Source organism: Babylonia areolata, chromosome 16, assembly GCF_041734735.1.
Source record: "Babylonia areolata isolate BAREFJ2019XMU chromosome 16, ASM4173473v1, whole genome shotgun sequence".
Lineage (NCBI taxonomy): Eukaryota > Metazoa > Mollusca > Gastropoda > Neogastropoda > Buccinidae > Babylonia > Babylonia areolata.
The window spans coordinates 30,086,906-30,102,884 of record NC_134891.1 but is presented as its reverse complement, the minus strand read 5'-3'; the positions used below and the strand labels follow the sequence as shown (position 1 = coordinate 30,102,884).

Sequence of the window (15,979 nt, the reverse complement as noted above, 5' to 3'; positions counted from 1 at the left end):
TATTCCAAACTTTCGAAACGATCACGTTCCTTCCTCAAGGGATAAGTTGTTTACATGTTACCAGGGTCACTCTCACGCAGCTATTGCACCTCTCCACAATAGATAGCATGTTTCTATGTATGTATACATATAGATAGATAGACAGACAGATAGATAGACAGACAAATAGATAGATAGCACCTATCAACAATACATAACGTCTATACATGATACACACAGCACCCCTCCACAAAACATACCACCACTGTAGGGTACATAACACCTCTTCAAAATACACAACACCTCTCCACAATACACACCACCTCCTCAAAATACACACCACCTCCCCATAATACACACCTCTCCACAATACACAACACCTCCTCAAAATACACAACACCTCCCCATAATACACACCTCTCCACAATACACGACACCTCTCCACAATACACAACACCTCCCCATAATAAACACCTCTCAACAATACACACCACCTCTCCACAATACACACCACCTCCCCACAATACACACCACCTCCCCACAATACACAACACCTCCCCATAATAAACACCTCTCAACAATACACACCACCTCTCCACAATACACACCACCTCCCACAACACACCTCTCCACAATACACAACACCTCCCCACAATACACAACACCTCCCCATAATAAACACCTCTCAACAATACACACCACCTCTCCACAATACACACCACCTCCCCACAATACACAACACCTCTCCACAACACACACCACCTCCCCACAATACACACCACCTCCCCACAATACACACCACCTCTCCACAATACACACCACCTCCCCACAATACACAACACCTCTCCACAACACACACCACCTTTCCACAATACACACCTCTGCACAATAGATAGCACCGTCGTAAACAGTTGTGTATCGTACACAATAAACCCTTCATAAACATGAACGATAAACATATCATAGACATGAACAATAAACCCATCATGAACATGAACGATAAACCCATCATAGACGTGTACAATAAACCCATCATGAACATGAACGACCATCATAAACATGAACGACAAACCCATCGTAAACATGAACGATAAACCCAATATAAACATGAACGATAAACCCAATATAAACATGAACGATATACCCATTATAAACACGAACGATAAACCCATTATAACACGAACGATAAACTCATCATAAACATGAACAATATACCCTTCATAAACATGAACCATCAGCCCAATACAAACATGAACGATAAACTCATCATAAACATGAACAATATACCCTTCATAAACATGAACCATCAACCCAATACAAACATGAACGAAAAACTCATCATAAACATGAACAATATACCCTTCATAAAAATGAACCATCAACCCAATACAAACATGAACGATAAACCCATCATAAACAAGAACGATAAACCCATCAAAAACATGAACGATAAACCAATCATAAACACCAACGATAAACCCGTCATAAACATGAACGATAAACCCATTAAAAACATGAACGATAAACCCATCATAAACATGAACGATAAACCCATCAGAAACATGAACGATAAACCCATTATGAGCATGAACGATAAACCCGTCATAAACATGGACGATAAACCCGTCATAAACATGAACGATAAAACCATTATAAGCATGAACGATAAACCCATTATAAACACGAACGATAAACCCATCAGAAACATAAACAATAAACCCATTATAAACAGAGTGTGGAAAGTTTTGCTCGCTGAACTTGGAATTTAGAGGAACGCCAAGAAGCCATCATGGTTTGGTTCTCTCTCTGTCTCTCTCTTTCTCTCGTGCGCGCGCGCGTGCGTGCGTGCGTGTGTGTGTGTGTGTGTGTGTGTGTGTGACAGCTGTACCCACCTACACACAGAGCGAGGAGGACAGGAACCCAGTGTCTGAACATCATGCTGATGTCTCCTGCCTCTGACGCTGGACAGCACACACCACTGTCTGTGTCTGTCTGTCTGTCTGTCTGTCCCTCCACACCACACACCACTGTCTGTGTCTGTCTGTCTGTCTGTCTGCCTGTCTGTCCCTCCACACCACACACCACTGTCTGTGTCTGTCTGTCTGTCTGTCTGTCCCTCCACACCACACACCACTGTCTGTGTCTGTCTGTCTGCCTGTCTGTCCCTCCACACCACACACCACTGTCTGTCTGTCTGTCTGTCTGTCTGTCCCTCCACACCACACACCACTGTCTGTCTGTCTGTCTGTCTGTCTGTCTGTCTGTCCCTCCACACCACACACCACTGTCTGTCTGTCTGTCTGTCTGTCTGTCTGTCCCTCCACACCACACACCACTGTCTGTCTGTCTGTCTGTCTGTCTGTCTGTCCCTCCACACCACACACCACTGTCTGTCTGTCTGTCTGTCTGTCTGTCCCTCCACACCACACACCACTGTCTGTCTGTCTGTCTGCCTGTCTGTCCCTCCACACCACACACCACTGTCTGTCTGTCTGTCTGTCTGTCTGTCTGTCTGTCCCTCCACACCACACACCACTGTCTGTCTGTCTGTCTGTCTGTCTGTCTGTCCCTCCACAGCACACAGCACTGTCTGTGTCTCTAACACTGTAAACAGCACACAACACTGTTCCCTTCTCTCTGTAAACAGCAAACAAAAACGACTCCGCACACAGAGGTATGGCTCGGACTGGATAGCAGATCTCCGAGTATCAGGGTTGTCTGTACACACACGTATTGTGCTGCAGGGCCAGATGTGACGATGGCTTTTCGAATCCTGGTGCTGTTCACACTAATGGGATGATAATCAATTCAGTATGTAACACGTGACGCTGGTTCAAATGCCACTCTTCACAACGTGACATGCTTTAAACATCACCATCTCCTCCAGGATCTTCAAACTCATTTCACCCTCCCCGTGAGTGTGGGGTGTATGTCAAGACTTCTGAAGTCTGTGGGTGAACATGGAATGAGGGGTGTGATGTGTGGAGTGAGGGGTGTGATGTGTGATGTGTGGAGTGAGGGGTGTGATGTGTGATGTGTGGAGTGAGGGGTGTGATGTGTGATGTGTGGAGTGAGGGGTGTGATGTGTGGAGTGAGGGGTGTGATGTGTGATGTGTGGAGTAAGGGGTGTGATGTGTAATATGTGGAGTGAGGGGTGTGATGTGTGATGTGTGGAGTGAGAGGTGTGATGTGTGGAGTGAGGGGTGTGATGTGTGATGTGTGGAGTGAGGGGTGTGATGTGTGATGTGTGGAGTGAGGGGTGTGATGTGTGGAGTGAGGGGTGTGATGTGTGGAGTGAGGGGTGTGATGTGTGATGTGTGGAGTGAGGGGTGTGATGTGTGGAGTGAGGGGTGTGATGTGTGGAGTGAGGGGTGTGATGTGTGATGTGTGGAGTGAGAGGTGTGATGTGTGGAGTGAGGGGTGTGATGTGTGATGTGTGGAGTGAGGGGTGTGATGTGTGATGTGTGGAGTGAGGGGTGTGATGTGTGGAGTGAGGGGTGTGATGTGTGGAGTGAGGGGTGTGATGTGTGGAGTGAGGGGTGTGATGTGTGGAGTGAGGGGTGTGATGTGTGGAGTGAGGGGTGTGATGTGTGATGTGTGGAGTAAGGGGTGTGAATGTGGAGTGAGGGGTGTGATGTGTGGAGTGTGGGGTGTGATGTGTGATGTGTGGAGTGAGGGGTGTGATGTGTGGAGTGAGGGGTGTGATGTGTGATGTGTGGAGTGAGGGGTGTGATGTGTGGAGTGAGGGGTGCGATGTGTGATGTGTGGAGTGAGGGTGTGTGATGTGTGGAGTGAGGGGTGTGATGTGTGGAGTGAGGGGTATGATGTGTGATGTGTGGAGTAAGGGGTGTGATGTGTGGAGTGAGGGGTGTGATGTGTGGAGTGAGGGGTATGATGTGTGATGTGTGGAGTAAGGGGTGTGATGTGTGGAGTGTGGGGTGTGATGTGTGATGTGTGGAGTAAGGGGTGTGATGTGTAATATGTGGAGTGAGGGGTGTGATGTGTGGAGTGAGGGGTCTGATGTGTGATGTGTGGAGTGAGGGGTCTGATGTGTGATGTGTGGAGTGAGGGGTGTGATGTGTGATGTGTGATGTGTGGAGTGAGGGGTGTGATGTGTGATGTGTGGAGTGAGGGGTGTGATGTGTGATGTGTGGAGTGAGGGGTGTGATGTGTGATGTGTGGAGTGAGGGGTGTGATGTGTGGAGTAAGGGGTGTGATTGTGGAGTGAGGGGTGTGATGTGTGGAGTGTGGGGTGTGATGTGTGATGTGTGGAGTGAGAGGTGGATGTGTGATGTGTGGAGTGAGGGGTGTGATGTGTGGAGTGAGGGGTGTGATGTGTGGGGTGTGATGTGTGATGTGTGGAGTGAGGGGTGTGGTGTGTGGAGTGAGGGGTGTGATGTGTGGAGTGAGGGGTGTGATGTGTGGAGTGAGGGGTGTGAGTGAGGGTGTGATGTGTGGAGTGAGGGGTGTGATGTGTGGAGTGAGGGGTGTGATTGTGGGTGAGGGGTGTGAGTGTGGAGTGAGGGGTGTGATGTGTGATGTGTGGAGTGAGGGTGTGATGTGTGGAGTGTGGGGTGTGATGTGTGATGTGTGGAGTGAGGGTGTGATGTGTGGAGTGAGGGGTGTGATGTGTGATGTGTGAGTGAGGGGTGTGATGTGTGATGTGTGGAGTGAGGGGTGTGATGTGTGGATGTGAGGGGTGTGATGTGTGATGTGTGGAGTGAGGGGTGTGATGTGTGATGTGTGATGTGTGGAGGGAGGGGTGTGATGTGTGATGTGTGAGTGAGGGGTGTGATGTGTGAGTGAGGGGTGTGATGTGTGGAGTGAGGGGTGTGATGTGTGATGTGTGAGTGAGGGTGTGATGTGTGATGTGTGGAGTGAGGGGTGTGATGTGTGATGTTGGAGTGAGGGGTGTGATGTGTGGAGTGAGGGGTGTGGATGTGTGGAGTGAGGGGTGTGATGTGTGATGTGTGGTAGGGGTGAGGTGATGTGTGAGTGAGGGTGTGATGTGTGGAGTGGGGGTGTGATGTGTGGAGTGAGGTGTGATGTGGGAGTGAGGGTGTGATGTGTGAGTAGGGGGTGTGTGGGTGATGTTGGGTGAGGGTGTGGTGTGTGGAGGGGGTGGATGTGTGAGTGAGGGGTGTGATGTGTGGAGTGAGGGGTGTGATGTGTGATGGTGGAGTGGGGGTGGATGGGTTGTTGGGTGGGGGTGATGGTGTGTGGAGTGAGGGTGAGTGGTGGTGGATGTGGGTGTGTGTGGAGTGAGGGGTGGGGGTGGTGTGGTAGTGAGGGTGTGTGAGTGGGGTGTGATGTTGGAGTGAGGGGTGTGATGTGTGATGAGGTGATGGGGAGTGGGTGGTGTGGATTGTGAGTGAGGGTGTGATGGTGGAGGAGGGGTGTGGTGAGTGAGGGTGATGTGTGGTGGGGTGTGATGTGGTAGGGTGAGTGTGGGGGTGATGTGTGATGGAGTGAGGGGTGTGATGATGGAGTGAGGGGTGATGTGAGTGTGGAGTGAGGGGTGTGATGTATGGAGTGAGGGGTGTGATGGTGTGATTGTGGAGTGAGGGGTGTGATGGTGTGATTGTGGAGTGAGGGGTGTGATGTATGGAGTGAGGGGTGTGATGGTGTGATTGTGGAGTGAGGGGTGTGATGAATGGAGTGAGGGGTGTGATGGTGTGATTGTGGAGTGAGGGGTGTGATGTATGGAGTGAGGGGTGTGACGGTGTGATGTATGGAGTGAGGGGTGTGATGGTGTGATTGTGGAGTGAGGGGTGTGATGAATGGAGTGAGGGGTGTGAGGGGTGTGATTGTGGAGTGAGGGGTGTGATGAATGGAGACCTGTCTTCTTGCCTATCTGTTCTCACCTCTCTTGATTTCCTCTCTCTGTCTCCCTGCCTTGCTCTCTCTCCCTCCCTCTCTCTCTCTGTCTGTCTCCCTGCCTTGCTCTCTCTCCCTCCCTCCCTCTCTCTCTCTGTCTGTCTCCCTGCCTTGCTCTCTCTCCCTCCCTCTCTCTCTCTGTCTGTCTCCCTGCCTTGCTCTCTCTCCCTCCCTCTCTCTCTCTGTCTGTCTCCCTGCCTTGCTCTCTCTCCCTCCCTCTCTCTCTCTGTCTGTCTCCCTGCCTTGCTCTCTCTCCCTCCCTCTCTCTCTCTCTCTCTGTCTCCCTGCCTTGCTCTCTCTCCCTCCCTCTCTCTCTCTCTGTCTCCCTGCCTTGCTCTCTCTCCCTCCCTCTCTCTCTCTCTCTCTCTCTCTCTGTCTCCCTGCCTTGCTCTCTCCCCCCCTCTCTCTCTCTCTCTCTCTGTCTCCCTGCCTTGCTCTCTCTCCCTCCCTCTCTCTCTCTCTCTCTCTCTCTCTCTGTCTCCCTGCCTTGCTCTCTCTCCCCCTCTCTCTCTCTCTCTCTCTCTCTCTGCACACAAAAAGTTTCAGAAGTTGTGTTCGATGCGTCATGTGACTGGGACAGCTCAGTCACAACAAAAATCGCTCTGAGTTCTTTCCCCTTCACCTCCTGCCTGTCTGCCGTTTCCTGTCAGCGGGGGGAACACGAGATGGAAGTGCCTCTCGGAGATGTGCACGGTGTGTTGGAAGCTGAGCTGCAAGAGGTGGGCACTGCTGTTTCGCTCATTCTGCTCCAGGCACGAGTTACTCGTACCAAGATTACTTCCCCTGTAGACCAGGTACGAGTATTCTCGTCCCAACACACTATTCTAATTTCGTTTATTCCAGCTTGGTGCGGGTGGTATTCTGCAATGAACTATTTACAGATTCCGGAAACAAGAAAACGAAGCTTTGTTCGAACGATTGAATCTACAATTGTCCACCAAATTTCGCCGTTTTTGTAAACCACCCTGATTTTTTATTCGGTTGTCCGATGGAGTTGTAGCAGGCATGTAGCATGTATGTAATACAATACACTACAACGCACTGTACTACACTACACTACACTAAAATACACTGCACTACACTGCACTACAATACACTATAATAGACTGCACTACACTGCACTACACTACACTAAAATACACTGCACTACACTGCACTACACTACACTAAAATACACTGCAGTACACTGCACTACAATACACTGCAGTACACTGCACTACACTACACTATAATACACTGCAGTACACTGCACTACAATACACTATAATACACTGCAGTACACTGCACTACAATACACTATAATAGACTGCACTGCACTGCACTACAATACACTATAATACACTGCAGTACACTGCACTACAATACACTATAATAGACTGCAGTACACTGCACTACAATACACTACAATACACTGCAGTACACTGCACTACAATACACTATAATAGACTGCAGTACACTGCACTACACTACACTAAAATACACTGCAGTACACTGCACTACACTACACTATAATAGACTGCAGTACACTGCACTACAATACACTGCAGTACACTGCACTACAATACACTGCAGTACACTGCACTACAATACACTGCAGTACACTGCACTACAATACACTACAATAGACTGCACTGCAATACAATTCAGTCGCTGTTTGTATTTCTCTTTTTATCACAACAGATCTCTGTGTGTGAAATTCGGGCTGCTCTTCCCAGGGAGAGCGCGTCGCTACACTACAGCGCCACCCTTTTCTACTGATGTGTGTGTGCGTGCGTGATTGCGTGTGTGTGTGTGTGTGTGTGTGTGTGTGTGTGTGTGTGTGTTTTCCTACGCGCAGTTTTATTTGTTTTTTCCTATCGAAGTGGATTTTTCTACAGATTTTGTTTTCCAGGAACAACCCTTTTTTTTGCCGTGGGTTCTTTTATGTGCGCTGAGTGCATGCTGCACACGGGACCTCGGTTCATCGTCTCATCCAAATGACTAGCGTCCAGACCAGCACTCAAGGTCTAGTGGGGGAGGAGAAAATAGCAGCAGCAGAGCCGTGAATCGAACCAGCGCGCTCAGATTCTCTCGCCTTCAATGTGGACGCGTTACCTCCAGGCCATCACTCCACTCTGTGTGGTGGTACCCTGTTGTCCTTGGCACAGTCACACAGCGGTTTTACTGGTGGTTGTACAGCTATCTGGAATGCATACAAATCATTTTATCCATTTTTCAGTGTCACTGAAGAAAAGTGTTTTAATGATAATAATAATAATAATAATATTTTATTTTTATAAAGCGCAACCAGCATAAGCAAGCTCTAAACGCTTTACAATCCAGTACCTAAAGTGAAACAAGAAAGCATATAAAAAGTAGTAGAAACACAAAACAGAATCATTAATATTATTAAAAAAACACAAAAAAAACAATGCATAAAACCCAAAGTAACATACTCTAAATACTACAACTGTTACACTCCAACACACACACACACACACACACACACACACACACATGATTTAAACGGCTGAGATGGCAGCAATTTTCACTTAAAATACATACATGTAAAAAGGAGCATAAATGTAATCTGCATGCCATAGATTTTGTAAAGATTGTAAAATAAAGGTTTGGATAGAAGAGGTAAAAGGGGTAAAAATCGGCAGTCCTTCTCCCTTTCGAACCACACCACCACCATCCATCTACCCACCCCCATTCTCTCTATTGGCAGAGAGAGAGAGAGGGAACAAATGAAATACCATTTCCTATGGATGATCAGATAAGCAGTACGAGTTGTACATGTTTTTCCCACCCAGTGGCCGGGGACACCAAAAAGGCACGTGGAATGAATAAAGAAAAACGTCACATATTTTTACAGGGGGAATGATTATATCAGATGTCATAGCAACAAAATTCCTCTGGTAAAGCGATATCTTTCAAAACATATTTATCATAAAAAGGCACGTGGAATGAATAAAGAAAAACGTCACATATTTTTACTGGTGGAATGATTATATCAGATGTCATAGCAACAAATTCCTCTGGTAAAGCGATATCTTTCAAAACATATTTATCATAAAAAGGCACGTGGAATGAATAAAGAAAAACGTCACATATTTTTACAGGGGGAATGATTATATCAGATGTCATAGCAACAAAATTCCTCTGGTAAAGCGATATCTTTCAAAACATATTTATCATAAAAAGGCACGTGGAATGAATAAAGAAAAACGTCACATATTTTTACAGGGGGAATGATTATATCAGATGTCATAGCAACAAATTCCTCTGGTAAAGCGATATCTTCAAATCATATTTATCATTTGAACCATCAGAAACAATGCTCCGGAAGCATTGGATTTTTGAAGTTTGTAACATTGCTGTTACTTTATTTCTTGAGAGAGAGAGAGAGAGCGACAGACAGAGACCGAGAGAGAGACAGACAAAGAGAGAGCGAGAGAGAGAGCTAACAAAAGAAAGGGCTGAGCATATGTCAGTGTGTTTAGTGTATTCATCCTTTCCATCGTGATTTATTCAGCAGTGATGAAGGTGATTAGCTCACATGACACTTCATGTTGTCCCCCCCCCCTCCCTCATTCAGGCCTCCCATGCTAACACCAACCCTCAGGGCCTTCCCCCCCTCCTCCCTCCCTCCCTCCTTCCACCGGGACTGGACAAACATTGTGCTGTTCACACACACACACACACACACACACACACACACACACACACACACACACACACACACACACACACTCCTACTTAGGAAGAAGTTAAGAGCTTGGAAAAAAAACACTGAAACGTCCTTCCTCAAGTCAACTGACGTGAACATACAATATTTCCACGACCAGTTTTATTCTACAAACAGTTGCTGCAATTTGAAACAAAGAACGGTTTAGAGCAGATCATCTTTTGATGAATTGAATCTGACAAACATTGCTGTTACGGGCATGTTGAATCTGACATACATTGCTGTTACGGGCATGTTGAATCTGACATACATTGCTGTTACGGGCATATTGAATCTAACATACATTGCTGTTACGGGCATGTTGAATCTGACATACATTGCTGTTACGGGCATGTTGAATCTGACATACATTGCTGTTACGGGCATGTTGAATCTGACATACATTGCTGTTACGGGCATATTGAATCTGACATACATTGCTGTTACGGGCATGTTGAATCTGACATACATTGCTGTTACGGGCATATTGAATCTAACATACATTGCTGTTACGGGCATGTTGAATCTAACATACATTGCTGTTACGGGCATATTGAATCTAACATACATTACTGTTACGGGCATGTTGAATCTGACATACATTGCTGTTACGGGCATATTGAATCTGACATACATTGCTGTTACGGGCATGTTGAATCTGACATACATTGCTGTTACGGGCATGTTGAATCTGACATACATTGCTGTTACGGGCATATTGAATCTGACATACATTGCTGTTACGGGCATGTTGAATCTGACATACATTGCTGTTACGGGCATGTTGAATCTGACATACATTGCTGTTACGGGCATATTGAATCTGACATACATTGCTGTTACGGGCATGTTGAATCTGACATACATTGCTGTTACGGGCATGTTGGATGTTGGATGGTGAAAATTAATAAATTATTCAAACATACAGTCAGCACCTAATACTTGCAATGAACTGAATATCACAACAATTCTTAAAAAGCAACAAACTTTTTCTTCAACCCAAGAAATACTCTAAAAACAAAACCAAAAAAACAACCCATACCTTCTCAATGTGACAAACTGCAAAAGAGCTAAATCAAAGCCATCTGGTCCACTCTCCATAGGTGCAAAAGCAAAACTGACCACTTCCTAGCAGAGATATGCTCACCAATAAATTACTGAGACAAAATTCACACGGTTTCTAAGTTCACAAGTCATGTAAAACCAAAATTACAACAACAAAAAAAAAGGTATTTGCAACAAGGGACAAAACTGATCCAAACCTATTCCTTGAAATAATCCTGGATTTACACCCCTTCGTTTTACATTATAGCACTCTTTACTGCTGTTACTAATGCTATTTTTGATACTGCGCCATAAACACATACACACAAGGCTTCATCCTTATGTAAATGATTATGTTCAAACACACACACACACACATGCACATATCCTCACTCACAATGGTGGACATACTTTATGCGTGCGCGCGTGCACACACACACACACACACACACACACACACACTGACACTCACATAAACACATTCACATGTTATGTGGTTCTATTCCCAGATTCTGGTTGTTGTTTTTTTACCATTTTGTTTGAAGCACATCCCCAGCTGGAATGGACAGCCCAGAGTGGCATGAGGCACAGCACAGCACCCAGACACGCTGAGAGCTGACATGGATGTCTATGTGCTGCCCTAGACACGCGGGTGTGAAGAAAACCGCCAGACCTGCCGGTAGTGCAACAACAACGAGTGGCCGACATCTGGGAAGATCTGAAATGTTCAGAAAAGTAAACTGGTACTTCAAATCCAGTTCAGCATGTAATTTTTGACTGTGATCTGATGAAGCCTTACTCGCACGAAAGTGTGTCTTGACAAGTGACTGAGAACGTTGATGTTTTTGACGTTTTGCATTCATTATCAGTTAGTTCGCTTGTTAGATTAGCGACTTCTCTTTTACGAAGTCCATTAAGTAAATATATGTAATTGTGTATAGATAATTATGTGTTTGAAATTTCACCCCCCCCCCCTCCTTCACCCCCCCCCCACCCCACATGTACCCGGTCTTCCCCAACTCACCATTCATCCCCCTCCCCCTCCCCCCCTCTTCTACACAATAATACTCAAATGAATACATTAATACTCTAATTGTCTTCAGTCACCGATATGTGTGACGAGGCATTAAACAAAATTCCTCCACCTCAACTTGAATTCCAAGCAGCAGAAGATCTGGTATGTGAAGAAAAGTAAACTAGTTCCTCAAAACCCAGGTATACAGATTAAAATTAATGAAATGTTCAGAAAATTAAGCTATACCTCAAAACTCAGGTATGCAAATTAGATGAAATGTTAAGAAAGTAAGCCATACCTCAAAACTGAGGTATGCAGATTAAATGAAATGTTAAGAAAAGTAAGCTATACCTCAAAACTCAGGTATACAGATTAAATGAAATGTTAAGAAAAGTAAGCTATACCTCAAAACTCAAGTATGCAGATTAAATGAAATGTTAAGAAAAGTAAGCTATACCTCAAAACTCAGGTAGGCAGAAGATCTGAAATCTCAAGAAAAGTAAACTAGTTCCTCAAACCCAGGTAGGCAGAAGATCTGAAATTCAAGAAAAGTAAACTATAGTACCTCAAAGCCAGGTAGGCCAGTAAGGTCATCAAACCATCAGTTAGACCAGTAAGGTCACCAAACCATCAGTTAGACCAGTAAGGTCACCAAACCATCAGGTAGGCCAGTAAGGTCATCAAACCATCAGGTAGGCCAGTAAGGTCACCAAACCATCAGTTAGACCAGTAAGGTCACCAAACCGTCAGGTTCGCCGAAAGAGTGATAGAGGGAACAACCGTCAATCTAGCCTGGAAGATAGAGCACGAGCATCATCCAAACCAACAATGTGTAGATTCCTTCCAAATGGGGCAGGGTGTCCACGGGCCTTCCCAGTGAAGCAGACCCCATGCTGTGTCGGTCTCCCCCTCACATCACCAAAGGCAGGGTGTCCACGGGCCTCCCAGTGAAGCAGACCCCATGCTGTGTCGGTCCCCCCCTCACATCACCAAAGGCAGGGTGTCCATGGGCCTTCCCAGTGAAGCAGACCCCATGCTGTGTCGGTGTCCCCCTCACATCACCAAAGGCAGGGTGTCCACGGGCCTCCCAGTGAAGCAGACCCCATGCTGTGTCGGTCCCCCCCTCACATCACCAAAGGCAGGGTGTCCACGGGCCTCCCAGTGAAGCAGACCCCATGCTGTGTCGGTGTCCCCCCTCACATCACCAAAGGCAGGGTGTCCACGGGCCTTCCCAGTGAAGCAGACCCCATGCTGTGTCGGTGTCCCCCTCACATCACCAAAGGCAGGGTGTCCACGGGCCTTCCCAGTGAAGCAGACCCCATGCTGTGTCGGTGTCCCCCTCACATCACCAAAGGCAGGGTGTCCACGGGCCTTCCCAGTGAAGCAGACCCCCGGTCTCCCCCTCACATCACCAAAGGCAGGGTGTCCACGGGCCTTCCCAGTGAAGCAGACCCCATGCTGTGTCGGTGTCCCCCTCACATCACCAAAGGCAGGGTGTCCACGGGCCTTCCCAGTGAAGCAGACCCCATGCTGTGTCGGTGTCCCCCTCACATCACCAAAGCACCCGTCCCCCAAACGTCCCCATCCCACCAATGTTTAGGCTTGGCGCACGCGCGTATGTGTGTGTGTGTGTGTGTGTCTGTCTGTCTGTCTGTGTCTGTGTGTGTGTCTTTGTGTCTGTCTGTGTATGTGTGTAGTAGTAGTATCAGGTATACAGTTTGATGAGAGAGGATGCGTGAAAGACCTTTTCGTTAGTAATTTCAAGAATAATAGTTTTTTTTTGTTTTTTGTGGTCATTATAAACAATCTAGTCGTCTGCCTGTACAGGTCTGCCGGCACTGTGGAATGCAAATCACAGCACTGATCAGAAAGTATGCAACTCAAAGTACAAACAACAACAAATACACAAAAAGAGAAAAACAGTGACAAACAAAATCAAAAAGAAACAAACAATTAGGGTATATCATGCACATAAATACATAAACACACACACACACACACACACACACACACACACACACACACTACTTTCGTAGCTCCCACAATACTCACAACACACACGCACACACATAACATGCACACACACACACACACACACACACACACACACACACACGCACGCACTCTCTCTCTCTCTCTCTCTCTCCTGTACTTTCGTAGCCCCCTCAATACTCACGAACACGTCACACACACACACACACACACACACACACACACACACACACACACACACACACACTGTGTCACCAGAGAATATTCTGCAGATGATTTTTGGGAAGTTATTTCTGACGAGGTTCTTATTGTAGAACTTTCAAAGGCATTAGTTCATATTCCTATTTCTACATTCTTTTAATGTACTTCATAATTGTGTCAATGGTTTTAGTCATTATTGTCATTATTGAATTTAGTGGTACTGTTAAATCTAATTTCATGTTATGTATTTCTCAGTAGTTTTCTACCTTTTCTGTTTTATCCTGACTTCTCCCCCCCCCCCTCTCTCTCTCTCCCCCCCCCCACCCCCCTGGCACTCCCCCACCCCACCCCTACCACCACCACCCCCCTTTTGTCTTAAGTTGTTTCTTTTTATCATCTTCTATCACTAATAGTGAAAAGACGCTAAACTGAAGAATGAATTCACACACACACACATACCTTTGCCTTCAGTTACTTCATCGATTGGAAAAGCTAGGGATCGAGCTGGGAGGGGGAGGGGGGTCTTCCCTGTTTCATAACGTCTATTTGGATGCAGTCTTATATTGGTAGTTTTTTTTCCCGTCTGCCTCCCTGACAACTGAGATACTGAACAGGGCTATCTGATCACACAGCGACCTCACTCTCTCACGTCAACTGAGATACTGAGCAGGGCTATCTGATCACACAGCGACCTCACTCTCTCACGTCAACTGAGATACTGAGCAGGGCTATCTGATCACACAGCGACCTCACTCTCTCACGTCAACTGAGATACTGAGCAGGGCTATCTGATCACACAGCGACCTCACTCTCTCACGTCAACTGAGATACTGAGCAGGGCTATCTGATCACACAGCGACCTCACTCTCTCACGTCAACTGAGATACTGAGCAGGGCTATCTGATCACACAGCGACCTCACTCTCTCACGTCAACTGAGATACTGAGCGGGGCTATCTGATCACACAGCGACCTCACTCTCTCACGTCAACTGAGATACTGAACAGGGCTATCTGATCACACAGCGACCTCACTCTCTCACGTCAACTGAGATACTGAACAGGGCTATCTGATCACACAGCGACCTCGCTCTCTCACGTCAACTGAGATACTGAACAGGGCTATCTGATCACACAGCGACCTCACTCTCTCACGTCAACTGAGATACTGAGCAGGGCTATCTGATCACACAGCGACCTCACTCTCTCACGTCAACTGAGATACTGAGCAGGGCTATCTGATCACACAGCGACCTCACTCTCTCACGTCAACTGAGATACTGAGCAGGGCTATCTGATCACACAGCGACCTCACTCTCTCACGTCAACTGAGATACTGAGCAGGGCTATCTGATCACACAGCGACCTCACTCTCTCACGTCAACTGAGATACTGAGCGGGGCTATCTGATCACACAGCGACCTCACTCTCTCACGTCAACTGAGATACTGAGCGGGGCTATCTGATCACACAGCGACCTCACTCTCTCACGTCAACTGAGATACTGAGCGGGGCTATCTGATCACACAGCGACCTCACTCTCTCACGTCAACTGAGATACTGAACAGGGCTATCTGATCACACAGCGACCTCGCTCTCTCACGTCAACTGAGATACTGAACAGGGCTATCTGATCACACAGCGACCTCACTCTCTCACGTCCTGACCACAGCACAGCTTGACGGGTCAAGTTTTTCTGTGGATTAGGATTCTGCTTGTTTCTGTCTTTTCTTTTCTTTCATTATCGTTATATGTCAAACTGCATGTTTATTGCAGTATCTGTTATGCCTGTGTGTGTGTGTGGTGAGTATTGTGGGAGCTATGCGGAAAGTTGTGTGTGTGTGTGTGTGTGTGTGTTTTACATTTATTTGCTTATTTATCATCATTAATGTCTTTTTAATTTATTCTATTTATTATGATTATTGTTATTGTTATTCATTATTATTATTATCATATTATTGTTATTATTATTAGTAGTAGTAGTAATCAATCGATCGATTGATTAATTAATCCATTCATTCATTTTTTACATCCGAAGTGGTGCAGCTTATAATTTATATGGATCTGTCCGCGCACCTTTACGCCGAAACTTCGCTGCAGACATGTCTTCAATCAGCAAAATTCTCAAACGGGCCAAAAGCCAGCATACTGCGGTTGGGTTGCT

At 46.4% G+C, this 15,979-nt stretch overlaps 1 protein-coding gene across 1 annotated transcript in view; it reads right to left on the bottom strand.

The window, feature by feature from the left end:
• LOC143291312 (uncharacterized) overlaps positions 1 to 2,653 on the bottom strand; it is a 42,491-nt gene extending 39,838 nt beyond the window's left edge. Inside the window, exon 1 of the mRNA XM_076601166.1 lies at positions 1,872 to 2,653. Within this exon, the coding sequence (XP_076457281.1) occupies positions 1,872 to 1,917 (46 nt within the window). The 5' untranslated portion in view covers positions 1,918 to 2,653. The remainder of the gene's footprint in view (positions 1 to 1,871) is intronic.
• Between the last annotated feature and the right edge of the window lie 13,326 nt (positions 2,654 to 15,979).